Source organism: Somniosus microcephalus, chromosome 29 (genome assembly GCF_052327205.1).
Source record: "Somniosus microcephalus isolate GS21.2 chromosome 29, FLI_Smic_1.0, whole genome shotgun sequence".
Lineage (NCBI taxonomy): Eukaryota > Metazoa > Chordata > Chondrichthyes > Squaliformes > Somniosidae > Somniosus > Somniosus microcephalus.
Window position 1 is genome coordinate 22,744,543 of NC_141015.1, and position 18,879 is coordinate 22,763,421.

The 18,879-nt window shown below is 47.4% G+C and overlaps 1 protein-coding gene across 4 annotated transcripts in view; it reads right to left on the reverse strand.

Moving 5' to 3' along the window:
* The window catches only part of arhgap22a (Rho GTPase activating protein 22a), a 395,268-nt gene that overhangs the window by 68,295 nt on the left and 308,094 nt on the right, over positions 1-18,879 (reverse strand). Inside the window, exon 1 of one of the 4 annotated variants that reach the window (XM_085970364.1) lies at positions 16,997-17,204. The exons of the other annotated variants lie outside the window; for them this stretch is intronic. Within the exon in view, the coding sequence (XP_085826490.1) occupies positions 16,997-17,048 (52 nt within the window). The 5' untranslated portion in view covers positions 17,049-17,204. Of the gene's footprint in view, positions 1-16,996; positions 17,205-18,879 lie in introns of those variants that run through there. 4 annotated transcript variants of the gene reach the window in all.

Genomic DNA, 18,879 nt, shown 5'->3' on the forward strand with positions numbered 1-18,879 from the left:
AAGTCTGACTGATGCTGCCACAATGTTGGGAAGTTGCTCACTTAATGTTAATCATCAGGCATCTATCCAGTGGTATTCATTGTGGCAAAGATTATAAAGAAAGAAAGACTTGTATATATAAAGCACTTTTCACGACATCCCAAAGCCCTTTACAGCCAATCATGTACTTTTTTGAAGTGCAGTCACTGTTGTAATGTAGGAAATGCGGCGGCCAATTTGCGCACAGCAAGCTCCCACAAACAGCAATGTGATAATGACCAGATGATCTGTTTTTAGTGATGTTGTTTGAGGGATAAACATTGGCCCCAGGACACCGGGAATAACTCCCCCTGCTCTTCTTCAAAATAGTGTCATGGGATCTTTTACGTCCACCTGAGAGAGCAAAGAATTCAATGTCACTTGGTGTAACATCTCATCTGAAAGACGGCACCTCTGACAATGCAGCACTCCCTCAGCACTGCACTGGGAGTGTCAGCCTAGGTTTTTGTGTTCAAGTCTCTGGAGTGGGACTTGAACCCACAACCTTCTGACTCGGAGGCAAGAGAGTGCTACCCACTGAGCCATGGCTGATGCCTGGATCAATTCTCTTTATTAACCCCAAAATGATTTGGCTAATTAAATCTAGTCGGCTAATTATGACTATTGGTATTTTTCACTGGAGAAAGTGTCAGATTTCTCTGTCTTTACTATTGTTCAGGAAAAAATAAACTGGTAAATCAAATGGTCCACTCACAGGGAATGAAAAGTGAGTTGATGTATATGGATGCCATGGCAATGGCCTCCAGTGTCATTAGCCTATGCTCGTAAAGGAAACCGTCAGGTCCACTCTTAAATATATATTCTGGATTTCTGGATGCAACGAGGGCCATTGTAGTAGGAGATATAATTGTAGAGAGATACTAGAAGGTTTAGATCTGTGCTGTTTTTGCCTCCAGGTTGGCCATGTGTTGTGCAGCCCCATTGCGATAGAACAGCCTGTCCTGTATGGTTCTCCCAGTTGGATCTGCTTTAGTGTAATAACTGCAGGCCATGTAGCTGTCACTCAGCAGTCATTCCATCTATTGGTGTCGGGATGGTTGACACGTCTGAATATCCTGTCGGGGTGCAGAGAACGAGTGCCCCCAGACCGAAAGTACAACACTACCACATGTTGTCCATGGTGAAGTAGATCTGGGGTAGTACATTTAGGACTGAGATGAGGAGAAATTTCTTCACTCAGAGGGTGGTGAACCTGTGGAATTCTCTACTGCAGAAGGCTGTGGAGGCCAAGTCACTGAATATACTTAAGAAGGAGATAGTTAGATTTCTGGACACAAAAGGCATCAAGGGGTATGGGGAGAGAGCGGGAATATGGTATTGAGATAGAGGTTCAGCCATGATCATATTGAATGGTCGAAGGGCCGAATGGCCTACAGCTGCTCCTATTTTGCTATTTTTTCTATCCCTTGTTTTGAGACGGACACAGCTGTGGAGTTAAGAGTGCCAGCGCAGGTTCCGCCACGTTGCCATGCCAACTGCATGAGTTACAACCCACAATATACAGAACTTGTTAATAATGCCATTAAATGATAAGGCTTTCCTGCTTTATGATTTTTTTTTCTTGGTATAATTTGGAAATTTACTTCAGCCCAATGTAATTAACACAACAAAACGCAGAACAGCAGCTAAGACTAGAAATGCTACATGAGGTAGTTTGGTTTCCTTCACACTGCAGCACCTGTGCAGAATCTGTAGAGAGCAGCGCGGTGCAGCATCGAACTGGGTGGAGGGGGACGACATGCTGCTCGCGTTTTGGTCATTCCCACAGCTCAAGTGGACACCAAAGCCCACCCCCCCCCCGCCCCCTCCAATTAATACTGTACTTCTGATTTTTTTTTTAATATTACTGCAATTAAGCACATTGCTATCCATGGTTTTCAGGGTATGTAGCGTACATGGTACACTGTGCCGGGGACTGAGCCTGTGTATGACCCTGGTGTCTCGTTCTGGTAAGTAGTATCGGTATTTGGATGTCGTGCCATAGTTATTTGCGGCATTGATGTTTGGGGGAATTTCTGCTGCATTGCCGGAGCTTTGGGGGCGTCCACGATTAGGTAGGTAGATGCCTGTCTTGCTCAGTGCCTGGGCTATCGCGACCAGTCATCAGCTGTTGGCAGCAGGCCAGGTCTGGGAGCAAGTTTTACAGACCTTTTATTGATTCAGCCTCAGTGAGTATGTGTGTTTCTTTTACACACTGGATGAAAGTGTAAACCATGCAATATTGGATCCCACCGCCCCCCCCCCCAACCGTTAAACATCCCTCCCACGATTTAAACTATCATCCAAAGTCAGAATTACCCCCTGGGTTATTTTCAACACGCTCTTTTTAGTATATAAGGAAAATAAGAGCACTTACTCTTGAAAATAACAATGCAAAGTGCAGACTAAATGCTTGCCTCTGATGAGGGAGACTTGTTAATTCTCGTCCAGTTTGATCGACTGAGCTCAGTGTGGACTCTGCCGATTTTAACCCGACTCGCTCAGCAGAAACCTGGCAGGTGGGCAGTTAAAATCGCCCTGGCTCTTACCTGTCCGAAAGCCACCATGATCGTAGCATCTGCAATTTTAACCCTCTCTCCTGAGCAGGCGGCAAGGACAGGCGCCCGGAGCCAACAGGGGTCCTTCTTTACATATGCATGTTGCGGCCCGGTGACATCGTCGAAACCCGACTGTAATTTTAACTCGGGCCTGAGCGGGGAATCCACCTGGAGCTAAAACCGGGGCCACTTAGTGACTTCAATGGAAAGTAAAATCGGGAGATGTAAAACGGGCTGCAGATTCGCTGTCACCCGCCTTACAGGAGCGCACAAAGTCAAAATGAGTTCCATCACAAGTGTGAGGGAAATCCAGGCAACTTGCAGTGTTTGTGAGTTTGTCACTCGTGCATCGTGCCCCTTGGGGCCCAACTAGGAGTGGCATTGATGACTGTTCCACAGAGACCATGTTCTGGGCTGCCTCGCTGGAGGAAAGCGAGACAGGGCGACATGACCTACCACTGGAGAAAAAATTAAATCCAAGATGCGTCGAGGAAGGAAAAAAAAGTCTCTGCTTTTTGCTGATTATTGTTTCTGTTTATACGAACAATCCAACTAATGACAGAAATAGTACATGGCCCACCCAGGAATTTGGCTAATTCAATATCTCAGGGTTCCTGTTAACTGTAACTGGTTTGCCAGACTCTACATGAATAATATCGAGCTTCTGGCTGAGGCCTCCAGCAATAATGCTTTTGCTTGACAGTCTCTAGCAGTGAAATCCTAGAACTCACATTAGACTTCACGAAAGCAAAATACTGCGGATGCTGGAAATCTGAAATAAAACAGAAAATGCTGGAGACACTCAGCAGGTCAAGCAGCATCCATGGAGAGAGAAACAGTGTTAACGTTTCAGGCCGATGGCCTTTAATCAGAACAGCATTTTCTGTTTTTATTATTAGATTTCCAATATTATTTAGACTCCAAGCTCCCCTCCAAGTCACACACCATCCTGACTTGAAAATATATCGGCCGTTCCTTCATCGTCGCTGGGTCAAAATCCTGGAACTCCCTACTTAACAGCAGTGGGAGCACCTTCACCACACAGACTGCAGCGGTTCAAAAAGGCGGCTCACCACCTTCTCGAGGCCAACTAGTGATGGGCAACAAATGCCGGCCTTGCCAGCGACGCCCAGATCCCAGGAACAAATAAAAAAACATTTTTCACTGAACTGGCACAATTATCGGTACTGGTCTAGTCCATTCCTGATTTATTATTAAAATATTTAAATTTTTTGCCTTTGTAAATGTATGTTACGCCACTTTAATTCCCTGCGATTCTCACACCAAGAGGGCAGACCTGTTTTACCAGTAAGACTCCTGACCTGGATCTAGGATTTCCCCACCCTCCCTCTCCCGCCCCCACTTGTTTAGCCTCTGTATCCATGTGAAACTTCCCTTAGAGGTGGCTTAAACTGAAAGACAGCACATTAGGAATTATGGCAGTGAATTGCTGTCCAGTCAGACTTTGTCGTGCTCCTGGGGTTGAAAGGACATTATGGTTCATTTGCCCTATCCTCGTCTGAATCTGATTCTTCAAATTCAGATATTGGCGCAGAGCGATATTTACACATTCGGTCACATCTGCAGACGTCATAAGTGAATCAGGCCTTTCGCACGGGAAAATTTGTGCTTTTTTAAAAATTCGCTTATGAGATCTGGGCGTCACTGGCAAGGCCAGCATTTATTGCCCATCCCTAGTTGCCCTTGAGAAGGTGGTGGTGAGCTGCCTTCTTGAACCACTGCAGTCCGTGTGGTGAAGGTACTCCCACAATGTTGTTAGGGAGGGAGTTCCAGGATTTTGACCCAGCGACGATGAAGGATCGGCGATATACTTCTAAGTCAGAATGGTGTGTGACTTGGAGGGGAACTTGGAGGTGGTGGTGTTCCCATCCGCCTGCTGCCCTTGTCCTTCTTGGTGGAAGAGGTCGCGGGTTTGGGAGGTGCTGCCGAAGAAGCCTTGGCGAGTTGCTGCAGTGCATCTTGTAGATGGTACACACTGCAGCCACGGTACGCCGGTGGTGGAGGGAGTGAATGTTTAAGGTGGTGGTTGGGGTGCCAATCAAGTGGGCTGCTTCCTACCTTTACTACAGGAGCTCCCATTCCCAATGATCAACCTCCATTTCTAATCATTTCTGAATGAACTGTGCAGAATATATATGAAATGATTCAGTGCCTGACTAATTATTCCTGTCAACAAACATTCTCATTTACAGGATCTCTTTAACCAGTGTGCAATTTATTACAGAGTCACTGTCTTCAACCCAGGGAGGATTACAAAGTGGGACATTTTTGGCACGACAGCATTATATGAAAGCAACAAAATGATGTGTTAATGATGTAAGATTTACATAGACGTTGCAGTGTTTGGCAGTGAAACAGAAAAGATTTGCCAAATACTTTTTTTGAAGTTTATGCCATTTTAAGTGCTTTGATGCCAATTTGGTTCAGTTTCAGTATTTTAGGCATTTGAAGATTAGGTTCTCGCGAATTGCATATATTATGTGGGGCTTTTTTTTCAACAATTAAATCCATAATTGGAATTCTGCCTCATGTGTGTGAAAGAGTTTTGCTTAAAGATTTTAATATAACAAAGAAGAAACCTTGAAATCACCCTCATGTCGAAGCTGAACTTTTGCCCTCATTTTTCATTATACGTACAAATCCCATTACTTGGTTTACTTGTACAGTTTGTATCAAACCAAATAAATGAAGAGTTTCTGATACTCAAATGCTTCTAAGGATCTAAATCCCCCATTATATCAAATATCAAACAAGAACAATTAGACGGAATCGTACCAAGGTACATTAAACAAGGCGATACAACGGTCACTGTGGTAACCGTGGGTGGCAGTCTGCCAATGGGACATTCAACATGGCCGCAAGCAATTCTTAAACACAGACGGTTTCATCCATTTATAACGTGAAATTCACCCAGACACAAACACTTTGAACAAATATACTTGTGCAGTACAATTCCTGTCTTCAGCTCAAAATTTCCTCAGGTTGGAAGGCTCGAAGCTCTATTTTCTGTATCTGCTGCTCCCAAATTTTCCCAGCAAAAATTAATTACGACTGTTGACTCTGATCAGTCAGGGCGATACTCAAAATCCAGCAGCTGATTAGGTATTGGCTAGGGTCACATGATCCAGGGAGGAAGACTTCAACTTTGACCCATTGCTTCTAAATCCATTGTGAGGATCCCTAATAGGCCTTTGTGCTTTTTTAGATCGGCATTGATAAAACTATCAGGAAAGACTGAACAGTCTGGAGATCTTTTCTCTAGAAAAGAGAAGACTGAGCGGTGACCTGATAGAGGCCTTTAAGATTATGAAAGGGTTTGGTAGGGTAGATGTGGAGAAGATGTTTCGACTTATCTGCGAGACCAAAACTAGGAGTCTCATAAATATAAGATAGACACCTAATAGAAACATAGAAAAATAGGAGCAGGAGTAGGCCATTCGGCCCTTTGAGCCTGCTCTGCCATTCAATATGATCATGGCTGATCCTTTATCTCAATACAGGTAGACTATCCTTTATCCGAAAACCTTGGGACCAGCTGTGTTTCGGTTTTCGGAATTTTTCAGATTTCAGAAGGTTTTCATCTCCGTATCTGACAACAAACACTGTTGCTTAGCAACAGCTTATAAACACTCGGGCCCTGCCTTGGAAGCGTCTCTGAAGCTGTTGCTAAGCTACAGAGACTCTTTCCACAGCCTGACTGTTTAAAAAAATGCTAGGGGAAGAAAAAAAATGCTAAGGGAAGAAAAAAAACCTAACAAAACGGCTGCTGATTTCTGCCGTTAGATCGAGGTTTCCGGCTCCCCCTGCTCCGTATCTGAATTCCTTGACTTAGCGGGGGTCTGGGACGCGACTGCCGCCGCCAGTTGTGGGAAAGCCGGATATCGGCTGACTCCTACACTAAGCTGGCCCGCAAATCAGGTCGGGGGGGGGGGGGAAGAAAAGACTATCGGACGGGCCACTGCAGCTATCGGACAGGCCGCTGTATTGTTGGGTTCACTTTCCCGGTACCTCCTTCACACTGCCCGGCTGGGCCTGCAATCTCCTACCCAGGAGGGAACTCTGTGACCCTCTGCCCTGCTCACAGGGAAAGGCAGAGCTCCCGGACCACTCCTGTCATGTTTGGCGCCACTCGGGTCATGTTGTGCACACGACTTACGCTCCACGAAAAAACTTTCGGTTTTTAGAGGTTTTCGGTTTTCGGAAGTGCGGATAAAGGATAGTCTACCTGTACAATATTCCCGTTCTCTCCCCATGCCCCTTGATGCCTTTTGCATCTAGAAATCTATCTGTCTCCTTCTTAAATATATTCAGTGACTTGGCCTCCACAGCCTTCTGTGGTAGAGAATTCCACAGGTTCACCACGCTCTGAGTGAAGAAATTTCTCCTCATCTCAGTCCTAAATGTCCTACCCCTTATCCTGAGACTGTGACCCCTTGTTCTAGACCCCCCAGCCAGGGGAAACATCCTCCCTGCATCCAGTCTGTCTAGCCCTGTCAGAATTTTATACATTTCAATGAGATCCCCTCTCATTCTTCTAAACACTAGTGAATACAGGCCTAGTCGACCCAATCTCTCCTCATCCGACGGTCCTGCCAGCCCAGGAATCAGTCTGGTGAACCAATAAGGAATTCAGGAGAAACGTCTTTACTCAGAGAGTGGTGAGAATGTGGAACTGGCTACCACATGGGGTGATTGAGGCGACTAGCATAGATGCATTTAAGGGGAAGCTGGAAAAGTACTTGAGGGAGAAAGGAATAGAAGGATATGCTGAGAGGGTGAGATGCAGTAGGGTGGGAGGAGACTCGTGTGGGGCATAAACCAGTTGGGCCGAATGGCCTGTTTTCGTGCTGTAAATTCAATGTAATTGGAGCATGAGCGAAGACATTCAATGTGAGGATCTCCACTAATTTCATAAGCGAGGAGTTGCGACTCTGAGAGGCCATCTGGGACTGGTAGGATGTAAGTAAGCTGTGTCAGCCATAAGAGAGCGTATGATAAATGAGGTGGAAGTTAGGCTGCATCGGTGCTAAGATAGAAGCTGTGTGGGAGCGCAGTGAAATGATATATGAGAACGAGTAAATGACACAGGCCTGGAATGCATGCAATTTGGCTCCGATTTCACCTCTGAGAAACAGGAGAACCCACGTGTAAAATGAATCAAGTCATAACACCAATTCTATCACTTTTTAATGAGTTAGCAGACATTGCTAACACATTGTTTATTGAGACAGTGTCCTCATGTATAATATAATATAATGTGAAGTGCCTTTTAGTGCAGCCAAATAAGTAAGAGTGAGCCTTTGTGTCTGCCTGTTGGAATAGTATCTGTTACCGGGGACGAAGGAGCCTCTTGCAGAGCATCAAAATACTGAAACAAAAAAAAAGTACTGCCGATGCTGGAAATCTGAAATAAAAACAGAAAATGCTGGAGATACTCAGCAGGTCAGGCAGCATCTGTGAAGAGAGAAACCGAGTTAACGTTTCAGGCCGATGACCTTCCGTCAGAACTGGAAAAAAGCAGGAAATGGAACAGATTTTTAAGCAAGTGTAGGGGCTGGGAAATGGGGGAGGGGATGAAAGAACAAAAGGGAAGGTCTGTGATAGGATAGAAGGCGGGAGAGGTTAAGAGACATTAAGAGATATTCAAGGCAAAAGGAGATGGTAATGGGGCAGTTTCAGAAACAAAGGATGGCTCTAGATGAAGTGTAAATTGCGCTGGCAGAATGAAAGACAGAAATACTGAAACCATTGCCTCTCTGAGGTGGAATGCTAATAATAGTAATGAGATCGAGGGCTCTTCTATCTGCAGGTGTAAGGGTGCAACATCAGTGATTTTGGACAATCTCAATTCAGTTTCAAGTGGGCAAGAACCCACAACACAAGATTGCACTGAACTAGCTAGAGAAGCCACAGGATGTGCTCGTGCAGGAAATGGAAAATGTCAAAACTGCTGCACCGAGGATTCCCCTCTACTGTGGTTGACACGGCCCTCAACCGTGTCCGTTCTATCTCCCGCACTTCTGCCCTCACCCTTGTCCCTCCCTCCCGGAACCACGATAGGGTTCCCCTTGTCCTCACCTTTCACCCCACCAGCCTCCACATTCAACGGATCATCCTCCTCCATTTCCGCCACCTCCAGCGTGATCCCACCACCAAACACATCTTCTCCTCACCTCCCCTTTTAGCATTCCGTAGGGACCGCTCCCTCCGCGACACCCTAGTCCACTCCTCAACCACCCCCAGCACCCCTTCCCCTTCGCCGGCACCTTCCTGTGCAAGCACAGGAGATGCAACACATGCCATTATACCTCCCCCCCTTCCCACTGTCCAGGGCCCCAAACACCCCTTCCAGGTGAAACAGCGATTTACTTGTACTTCCTGCAATTTAGTATACTGTATCCGCTGCTCACGATGTGGTCTCCTCTACACTGGGGAGACCAAACGCAGATTGGGTGACCGCATTGCAGAACACCTCCGTTCAGTCCGTAAGGGGGACCCCGAGCTCCCGGTGTCCTGTCACTTTAATTCCCCGCTCCATTCCCACTCAGACCTCACCATCCTCGGCCTCTTGCATTGTTCCATGGAAGCTCAGCGTAAGCTCGAGGAACAGCACCTCATCTTTCGATTAGGCACTTTACAGCCTTCCGGACTCAACATAGAGTTCAACAATTTCAGATCATAACCTCGGCCCCTATCACATATATATATTTTCTTCTTTTTTTTATTCACAATTTTTGTTTGGGACCCCTTGAGCCCTTTAGCCTTAAGAAATATATCTAACTCCTACATGAATATATTTAATGAATTGGCCTCAACTGCCTTCTGTGGTAGAGAATTCCACAGGTTCACCACTCTCTGGGTGAAGAAATTCCTCCTCATCTCTGTCCTAAATGGCTTACCCCTTATCCTTAGACTGTGACCCCTGGTTCTGGACTCCTCCGCCATCGGGAACATCCTTCCTGCATCTAGCCTGTCTAGTCCTGTTACTTATAAAATTCTAACAGGGCTAGACAGACTAGATGCAGGAAGGAGGTTCCCGATGGCGGGGGAGTCCAGAACCAGGGGTCACTGTCTAAAGATAAGGGGTAAGCCATTTAGGACAGAGATGAGGTGGAATTTCTTCACCCAGAGAGTGGTGAACCTGTGGAATTCTCTACCACAGAAGGCAGTAGAGGCCAATTCATTAAATATATTCAAGAAGGAGTTGGATATATTTCTTAAGGCTAAAGGGATCAAGGGATATGGGGAGAAAGCAGGGACAGGGTACTGAGTTTGGGTGATCAGCCATGATCTCATTGAATGGTGGAGCAGGCTCGAGGGGCCGAATGGCCTACTCCTGCTCCTATCTTCTATGTTTCTATGTTTTTTCTTCCCTCCCACAGGGCAGCTGTCCTTCATTCTGCCAGCGCAATTCACTCCTCATCTAGAGCCATCCTTTGTTCCTTAACCTGTCCCATTACCATCTCCTCTTGCCTTGAATATCTCTCAATGTCTCTTAATCTCTCCTGCTTTCTATCCTATCACCGACCTTCCCTTTTGTTCTTTCGTCCCCTCCCCCTTTTCCCAGCCCCTAAACCAGTTCCATTTCCTGCTTTTTTCCAGTTTGACAAAGGGTCCCAGACCTGAAACGTTGACTCTATTTCTCTCTCCATGGATGCTGCCTGGCCTGCTGAGTATCTCCAGCGTTTTCTGTTGTTGTTTCGGATTTCCAGCATCCGCAGTATTTTGCTATCCTAAAAGCACCATTGTTGGGGCAGAGTAGAGGGAGCCTTAGACTGCACCTAACTACCACATGGGACCTGGGGCTGTTTGAGGCGGAAACGGAAAAGTGTTCCATTTCCCAGTGTCAGCATCACACACTCTGAGCACACAATGCACTGGGGGGGTGGGGGGGGGGGGAGGAGGGAGTAAACCTGCTGATTTGCTCAGAGTTGGAGTATTTATGGGTTATCATGATTAAGGAAGAAGTGGAATCTACAGTTACAAAATGCCAGGGTGCTACATTAATGGTGGATTTGCTACCCTCGTTAGCAGCACATTACAAACTCTTAGGGCGCGATCTTGCCAGTCCTGGGAGGCGGGTATGGAGGCGGGACTGCCGGGAAAATGGCAGAAGCTGGGGGCGGGTACCCATCCCGCCCCCAACCCGCCTCCGTGCCATCTTGCCAGGTAGCCGACCCGCGCCTGGTCCCATCTCCTGGAGACGGGAAGGGGATTACAGCCACTTAACTGCCTGAGTTAACAGGCAGATAAGAGGATTATCCCCATTTTACCCTCACAAGTGCGGGCTTCCCGAAGGCTGCGAACCCCGCCAGGGTCACCGAGGTGAGCAGTGGGTCTGCGGGGTGCAAAAGTGCACTGTGAAGGTAAGTGATGGGTGCAAGTGTGGAGAGGTGAGTATGTGAGGTGAGTGAAAAGTGATAGAAAATATTTACTTATCTTTGTTTCTTCCTGCAGACTTCAACAGTTGGGGATGCGGAGAGTCTCGCACCTCACCGGCAGAGATGACAGATGGCTGGTCACAGAAGAGGTTTGGTGAGTCTTGAATACAAGGACTCATCAAACTACAGAGAATGTCAGTGTTTGACAGCTTCACAGAGCTGACGTTCTCTGTAACCGTCTTTCCCTGGCTGGGCGGGCTTAACAAGGTCAATCAAGGTCAATCAAGGTCAATCAAGGGAAAATAGCGTGGGTTGGCCAGAAGTCGATGGAGCACCTCCAACACGCCCCCATTGACAAAATCGCCCCCTTAGTGTCACAGTAGATGGTAGAAGGGGAGCAGGAGAGGCCTGGACTTGTAATCCAGGGAACATGAGTTCAAATCCCACCACGGCAGATTGAGAATTTTGAATTCAGTTCAAAAAAAAAATTGGGAATAAAAAGCTATTATCAGTAAAAGTGAAGCTGTCGGATTGATGTAAAAACTCAACCGGTTCACTAATGCCTTATAGGTAAAGAAACCTGCTGTCCTTACCCGGTCTGGCCTATGGTTAGCATAGTGGCATAGTGGTTAGCACTATTGCCTCACAGCGCCAGGGACCCGGGTTCAAATCCGGCCTTGGGTGACTGTCTGTGTGGAGTTTGCACATTCTCCCCGTGTTTGCGTGGGTTTTCTCCGGGTGCTCCGGTTTCCTCCCACAGTCCAAAGATGTGCAGGTTAGGTTGATTGGCCATGATAAAAATTGGCCCTTAGTGTTAGGGGGGATTAAATACGTGGGGTTATGGGGTTACGGGGATAGGGCTTGGGTGGGATGGCTGTCGGTATAGGGACCGGGTGCTAGGGTTTGGATGATCAGCCATGATCTCGTTGAATGGCGGAGCAGGCTCGAAGGGTCAAATGGCCTACTCCTGCTCCTATCTTCTATGTTTCTATGTTATATAAGAGTCCAATCCCACACCAACGTGCTCGCCTTTACAGAAGGTAAGTACTGTAGAAAATATAGGGACGGAGTGGTCTCCTTGACGAGTTTCGATCGCCTGGATGGGTCGGGGAGGAGTTTCCCAGATTTTTTCTCCCAAATTGGCCATTGGGTTTTTTATCTGGTTTTTCGCCTCTCCCGGGAGATCACATGGGTTCGGGTGGGATGGAGAGTGATAGAAGATTTGAGGTTAGGATCAGATCAGCCATGATCTTATTGAATGGCGGAGCAGGCTCGAGGGGCCGGTTGGCCGACTCCTGCTCCTATTTCTTATGTTTTTATGTTCTTAACTGCTCTGTGAAGGGGCCTAGCGAGCCACTCGGTTGTATCCAGGGCAACGAGGAATGGACTATAAATGCTGGTCTTGCTAGCGATGCCCACATCTCAAGAATGAATAATAATGAAAGAAACCTCGATAAAATTATTACACCATGAAATTCAGCCAATGCATTACACCAGAACACTAGGCTGATTTTGAGGTTAAATTCAATTTGATCCCTCACAAATGTGCTTGCTGGGGTTACTGTGGCGACAAACATTAGCTAGGCTGTGATGGAATCTTTTTCTCTTTTAAATGGATGACTATTGGAACAAATTAGACCGGCCTCAGAGTGTCACATGGGTTGTGGCTGAATCTAGCCAACATCTGGCTACACATCATGCCACTGGAATCTGCCCAACCAGTCCAGCTCCGAAGGGCCAAGACCACAAGAGGAACAGATAGCTGCCAACTCTTCATTAACCCTCCTGTTGCTTGCCGCTCGCACCCAGTAAATAATCCTTCCTCATCTCCTCCCCACTTCCCCCCCCCCCGCCAGAGGCCACTTATCTAAAGTAAGAAAATGGAAAAGGCTGGCAACACTCAGTAGGTCAGTCAACATCTGGGGAGAGGATGGTGGGCTTAAGAGTTCAGGTGTAGACCCCCTCATCAGAACTGGAAGAAATTACAGATGAACCGTATTTGAAAGTAGTAGTATGACCTGTAAAGTACTTAAATGGAAAACAGGAGACGGTTAAATGGCTGCAGTGATATTAATATGAGACAACATGAGGTATTTTGAGAGAAATGAAAAACATTTACGTGGCACAGAGAACGTGTGAATAGCTGAAGAGGAAAGGAAGCAGGAGAAACTGGCACAGTGAACCAAGCTCCAGGTGTCCAGGAGCTTGTGAGAATAAAACAGTCAGTCAACGTCAAAGACCTCAGGACATCTCAGTGCTTCACAGCCAATGAATTCCTTTTGAAGTGAAGTCACTATATTGTAATGTAGAGAAACGCTGGTGCCCATTTGCACACAGCAAGATCCCACCACGAGATAAATGACCAGATTTGTGTCATGCTGGATTAACGATTGGATAAGTGAGGGATAAATATTAGCCAGACACCGGGAGATCTCCCCTGCTCTTCTTTAAGTAGTTCAATGGGATCATTTACATTCACCTACGAGCAGACGGGTGCCTCAGTTTAACATCTCATCCAAAAGATGCATCTTCAACAGTGCAGCACTCCCTCAGTATTGCACTAAAGTGTCTTCCTAGATTATGTGTTCAAAAAGTCTCTAGACTAGGGGCTGGAATCTACGATCTACTGCCTCAGAGGTGAGAGTGCCACTACTGAGCTAATGCTGACACTTGGGTCATTGGATAGCGATCCCTGGCTCACCTTTGTCTTTGGAAAACCCTTTACCCCAGGGGGGCTGAGGCCAATTGCGTGGCCACCTTTACTACCGTAGCTGAGATCGGCACAGACCAGGGACTCTTCCTGGCCTGCATAGCTCAGCTACACTCTGGACAAGCTCACTGAGCCATTAGGTAGATACTTTTCCATTGGGGGGTGGGTGGGGGGGAAAGGATCAAAATAAACTGCACAGTGGCATCGAATAAGTTAAAATATGAGAAGGAAGAAACACAGACCAATGCCATTTTTCCACAATCTAGTTCCTTAAAGACTCTTCACCACCACAACCTCCGCAGATTTCATCCCAGCAAGACACTTAATGAAAGAAAAATTCGAGTGTTACATAGAATTACGTAGAATATACAGCTCAGAAACAGGCCACTCGGCCCAACAAGTCTGTGCTGGTGTTTATGTTCCACACGAGTCTCCTCCCATTCCATCTACCTCAGCTCAGCCTTTCAGCATATCTTTCTATTCCCTTTTCTCTCATGTACTCGTCCAGTTTCCTTTTGAAAGCGTCCAAGCGATTTGCCCCAACTACACTTGGGTGTCTTATGTTTGTTGTAAAGAGCAGACTGCTGATTTAAAACTAGCAATTCATTCGGAATGCAATGTTCTCTCTGGATGATATTCGAGGGAGTTGTATGAAATGTCAACAGCTCTCGCACAGGAAGGAAGAAAGTCAATGGGGGGGGGGGAGGGGGCGGATGGTAGATTGTTAATCTCTAAACAGCGATCTGTCCAAGTAGGAATGCAGAAGGAGTCAGCAGGCTGTGCAAATTGCATCAGTGCAGAGAGAGAGATTCTTAATGCTTCCGGAATTATAGTGGCATTTGCATCTGAAGACAGATACGTCTCCAGAGGACTCTTTCAGATGCAGAGATGTTCTGCGTATTTCTACGGCTTTCCTTTAATGTGAGCTTACAAATGCAGCTTGGCTGCTAATGTCACACAATAGCAAGCGATTGTGTTTCAAAGTGGTGGGTTGTAGGTATTCAGGGGCCTGGCGAGCTCTAGCCCTGCAGGGGCCGATGAGGGGCAGGTCCTTATTTTGCTGAGCCTTGAAAAGTAGGCTTCGAATATCAGGAAAGAAGGTAGGTTCAATCTCCCTCTCGTCTCCTGAAGGCACTGCTTCTTGTAGGGCTACGGTTCCACGGGCACCGCCAGCCCCTCACCCAAATGGCCATTCTTTGTGTTTGAGCCCTGGCGGCGAGGAGTGGCAAGATGTTCTGCCAGGAATGGTGTCACAACCACATCTGGCTCTGGTCTCACCTGACGTCCACACATGTGCACTTTCCAATTGCACTGCTTTGACCACGCTCGATCAGCTCCGATGGACGGGTCACATTGTCCGCATGCACGATACGAGACTCCCAAAACAAGCGCTCTACTCGGAGCTCCGGCACGGCAAGAGAGCCTCAGGTGGGCAGAGGAAATGCTTCAAGGACACCCTCAAAGCCTCCTTGAATATGTGTAACATCCCCACCGACACCTGGGAATCCCTGACCCAAGACCGCACAAAGTGGAGGAGAAACATCCGGGAAGGCGCCGAACACCTCGAGTCTCTTCGCCGGGAGCAAGCGGAAGCCAAGCGCAAACAGCGCAAGGAGCGCACGTCAACCCAAGCACCCCATCCACCCGCCCCTTCAACCACCGTCTGCCCCACCTGTGACAGAGACTGTAGGTCCCGCATTGGACTCATCAGTCACCTGATGACTCATTTTTAATGTGGAAGCAAGTCATCCTCGGTTCCGAGGGACTGCCTAAGAAGAAGAAGACTTTCTAATAGGGGCCACTGAATGGGAGCGCTGATTTCCCCCCCTCCCCCTCATAGCCCAGGAGCCTGGTGATCATCTACACTGGCTGAAGTCAGGTAGCTCAGCACGGATAAGGTTGAGCCTGGGGCTCTCCTGATCTGTCTGACTGAATTCTACACCAGAATCAACAGAGGAGTTGAATGGCCCAAATCTGTATGTAAATTCCACCAATACAGCAACAACAGCTTTCATTTAGATAGCTCTTTTAATGTAGTAAAACATCCCAAGGCGCTTCACAGAAGCGCAATCAGACAACAATTGACACTGAGCCAAAGAAGGAGACATTGAAACAGGTGATGGTCTAAGAGGTAGGTTATAAAGAGTGTCTTAAAGGAGGAGAGAGTGGTGGAGTTGCAGAGAGGTTTAGGGAGGGAATTCCAGAGTTTAGGGCCTAGACGGTTGAAGGCACGGTCACCAATGGTGGAGTAATGGAAATCCGTGATGCGCAAGAGGCTAGAATTAGAGGAGCGCAGAATTCCTGGAGGATTGTAGGGCTGGAAGAGGTTACAGAGATAGAGAGGGTCGAGGCCCTGGAGGGATTTCAACAAAAGGATGAGAATTTTAAAATCAAGGTGTTGCTCGACTGGGAGCCAATGTAGGTCAGCAAGCACAGGGGTGATGGGTGAACGGGACTTGGTGCGAGTTAGGACACGGGCTGCAGAGTTTTGTGTGAGTTCAAGTTTACGGAGGGTGGAAGCGGGGAGGCTGGCCAGGAGAGCGTTGGAATAGTCGAGTCTGGAGGTAACAAACGCATTGATGAGGGTTTCAGCAGCAGATGGGCTGAGGCAGGGACGGAGACGGGTGATATTACAGAGGCGGTCTTTGCGATGGAGTGGATATGGGGTCGGAAGCTCAGCTTAGGGATCAAATAGGACGCCGCTGTTGTGAATAGTCTGGTTCAGCCGGAGACAGTGGCCAGGGAGGGGGAATGGAGTCAGCAGCTCGGGGAATGGAGTTTGTGGCAGGGACCGAAAATCAGGGCTTCAGTCTTCACAAAGTTGAATTGGAGGAAATTTCCCTTCATCCGGATGTTGGACAAGCAGTCTGACAACACAGACGCAGTGGAGGGGTCGAGAGAGGTGGTGGCGAGGTAGAGCTGGGTGTCGACAGTACCTCTCTAAGCTGGAACTTCTCAACTTTGAACTTATACACACGTCATTTCCTTTGCGCACAGAAAAAAAAAATCTTCTCGCCTTCTGATAACAAATTTTCCGGAGTGGAATTAAAGAAACGTAAGAGAACTGTTGAAAACAACCTCTAGATATCCACAAATTATACGTACACCGTGAACCTCTTTCGACTGCACAGAAACGCCAGCCCAGCCCTCAAAGAATTTAAGAAACAAGCTTCACATGCTAGTGACATTTGGCATCAATGTAGCTTTTCTTTATCAAAACTGCGAATTGCCATTTAATAAAAGCAAACAAAACCAGCGCTCAGAATTTAAGAGGAAAGCAGAATGAGTCTTCAGAAGCCGGGGCTTACCTCCATTGAGTCCTATTTTCTTTTTTATGTATTTGCCGGAGAAGAAAGGCATTGTGGTGACTCTCCCAGATATCTGAAGCACAACCGATGCTGTCTCTCTCTCTCTCTCTCTTTTTTATTTTCTGCTGCAGTGAAGTAGCACAGAAAGCAGCTGGGAGCCGGAATGAGCAGTCCAGAGGCAGTCCGCTAACCAGAGGTTACGCCAGATAAAAGAGCATTCCCAGCTGAGTGTGAGGCGCAGCAGAGTGTAAGCTTGGCAGTGAGCGCTCGGCGGGCTCGGCTCCTTTCAAACTGAAGAGACTCAACGGGGGGAAGTTCTGATGATTCCCCTGTACACTTGGGTTGCCGGCACACAGCACTTCTACATTACTCACCGTCTGTGGTATCAGAAATGTGTGGGTCGAATACCAGACATCAGACCCCACCAGTAGCAAGCTCCCACACTCATCCCCTCCACCACATTCATCTGCAGCCAGACGAAAATTAATACTCGGTTTCCTATTGCAATGACATTGTTAAAATGGATGATTATTGTGTGGGGTGGGGGGTGGGTGGGGGAAGAATCACAGACGCACACAAAAAAAACTTTCCTAAAAGTATGTTTGAGTTTGATTATTTCTGCCGCAGAAAGTCCCATAGATGTAAGAAATAAAGGGGCTATTTCAATGTGGGGGACATAAGATGGTTCTCATATCTCAATGACCTGGTTTTGAGGATAACTCAGGCCAAGGTAAGTCTGCTTGTGAAAGTAATCAGATTTCACCCCTCCTCCTTGTGTGCTACCCTGTTCAATGCACATTAAAGCTGTTGTGTATGTACCTTTATTAAGGGAATAACTGGTCTTAGACTGCAGTACCGGCAATGACCACCCCTGTATAAAAGGCCCTAGCAGGCTTCTGTAGTTTCAGTTTCAAGCTGCCTCTTGTTCAGTAAAGTACCTGTTAAACTGTTCTCCCGAAGTCCGTGTATTATTGAGGCGCGGACTTTACAGTGGCGACGAGTAAGTTCGAACTCACCTGCAGTGTGGCATCATCTCACGGGGCTCTCGCCTGAAAGGAAGGTCCTGGAAGGTCGTAGTCTGAGCAACGGGCGTCGACCGAGGGCAACCACCCAAAGAATCCATCGGTGTTTGGAGAATTGCGGGAGAGATTGTGGTTCCAGCGAATCGTGCTGGTAGCAGGTAGTGCGCTGACCCTCCCGGACTGCGGCGGGCTCAAGCTCGATCGAGCGGCTCTATGAAACGGGCCGCGCAGCGTTGCCGGGAAAAGAAAACAAGAGAGAGAAGGTGGAGCGCACAGGGCGCGGTCGGTGCTCGAGAACAGGACAGCGGAGAGAAACCAAACGGGGGGGAAGGAAAGTGAGACGTGCCGAAGCTGCGGGTCGCCGCCATTACCCCATAGAACGCTAGGAGCAGCGTGGCAGTAAGGGGAAGAAGCAAAAGCGCAGGAGGCGCCATTTTATCCCGTTGGGGAAGAAGCAAAAGCGCGGGAGGCGCCATTTTAAATCACCCAAGATGCCGAAAAGTGGCAGTATCACTGCTTTCGACAACGAGGTAGAAGACTGGACCGCGTATGTAGAAAGAATTGAAGTGTACTGCAAGGCAAATGAGGTGGCTGATGGAAAGAGGGCGTCGGTATTATTAAATCTGATGGGTGCGAGTACGTACGGCCTATTGCGGAATTTAATTACCACAGCTAAACCAATGGAGAAAAGTTTTGAGGAGATTGTTCATATCTTACAGGAACACCTAAGCCCTACACCACTGCTGATAGCAGAAAGATTCAAGTTCCATAAAAGAAACCAGCACAAAGATGAGAGCAATGCTGACTATCTTACGGAACTATGCAAGTTATCGAAGCACTGCCAGTTCGGAGCAGGACTGG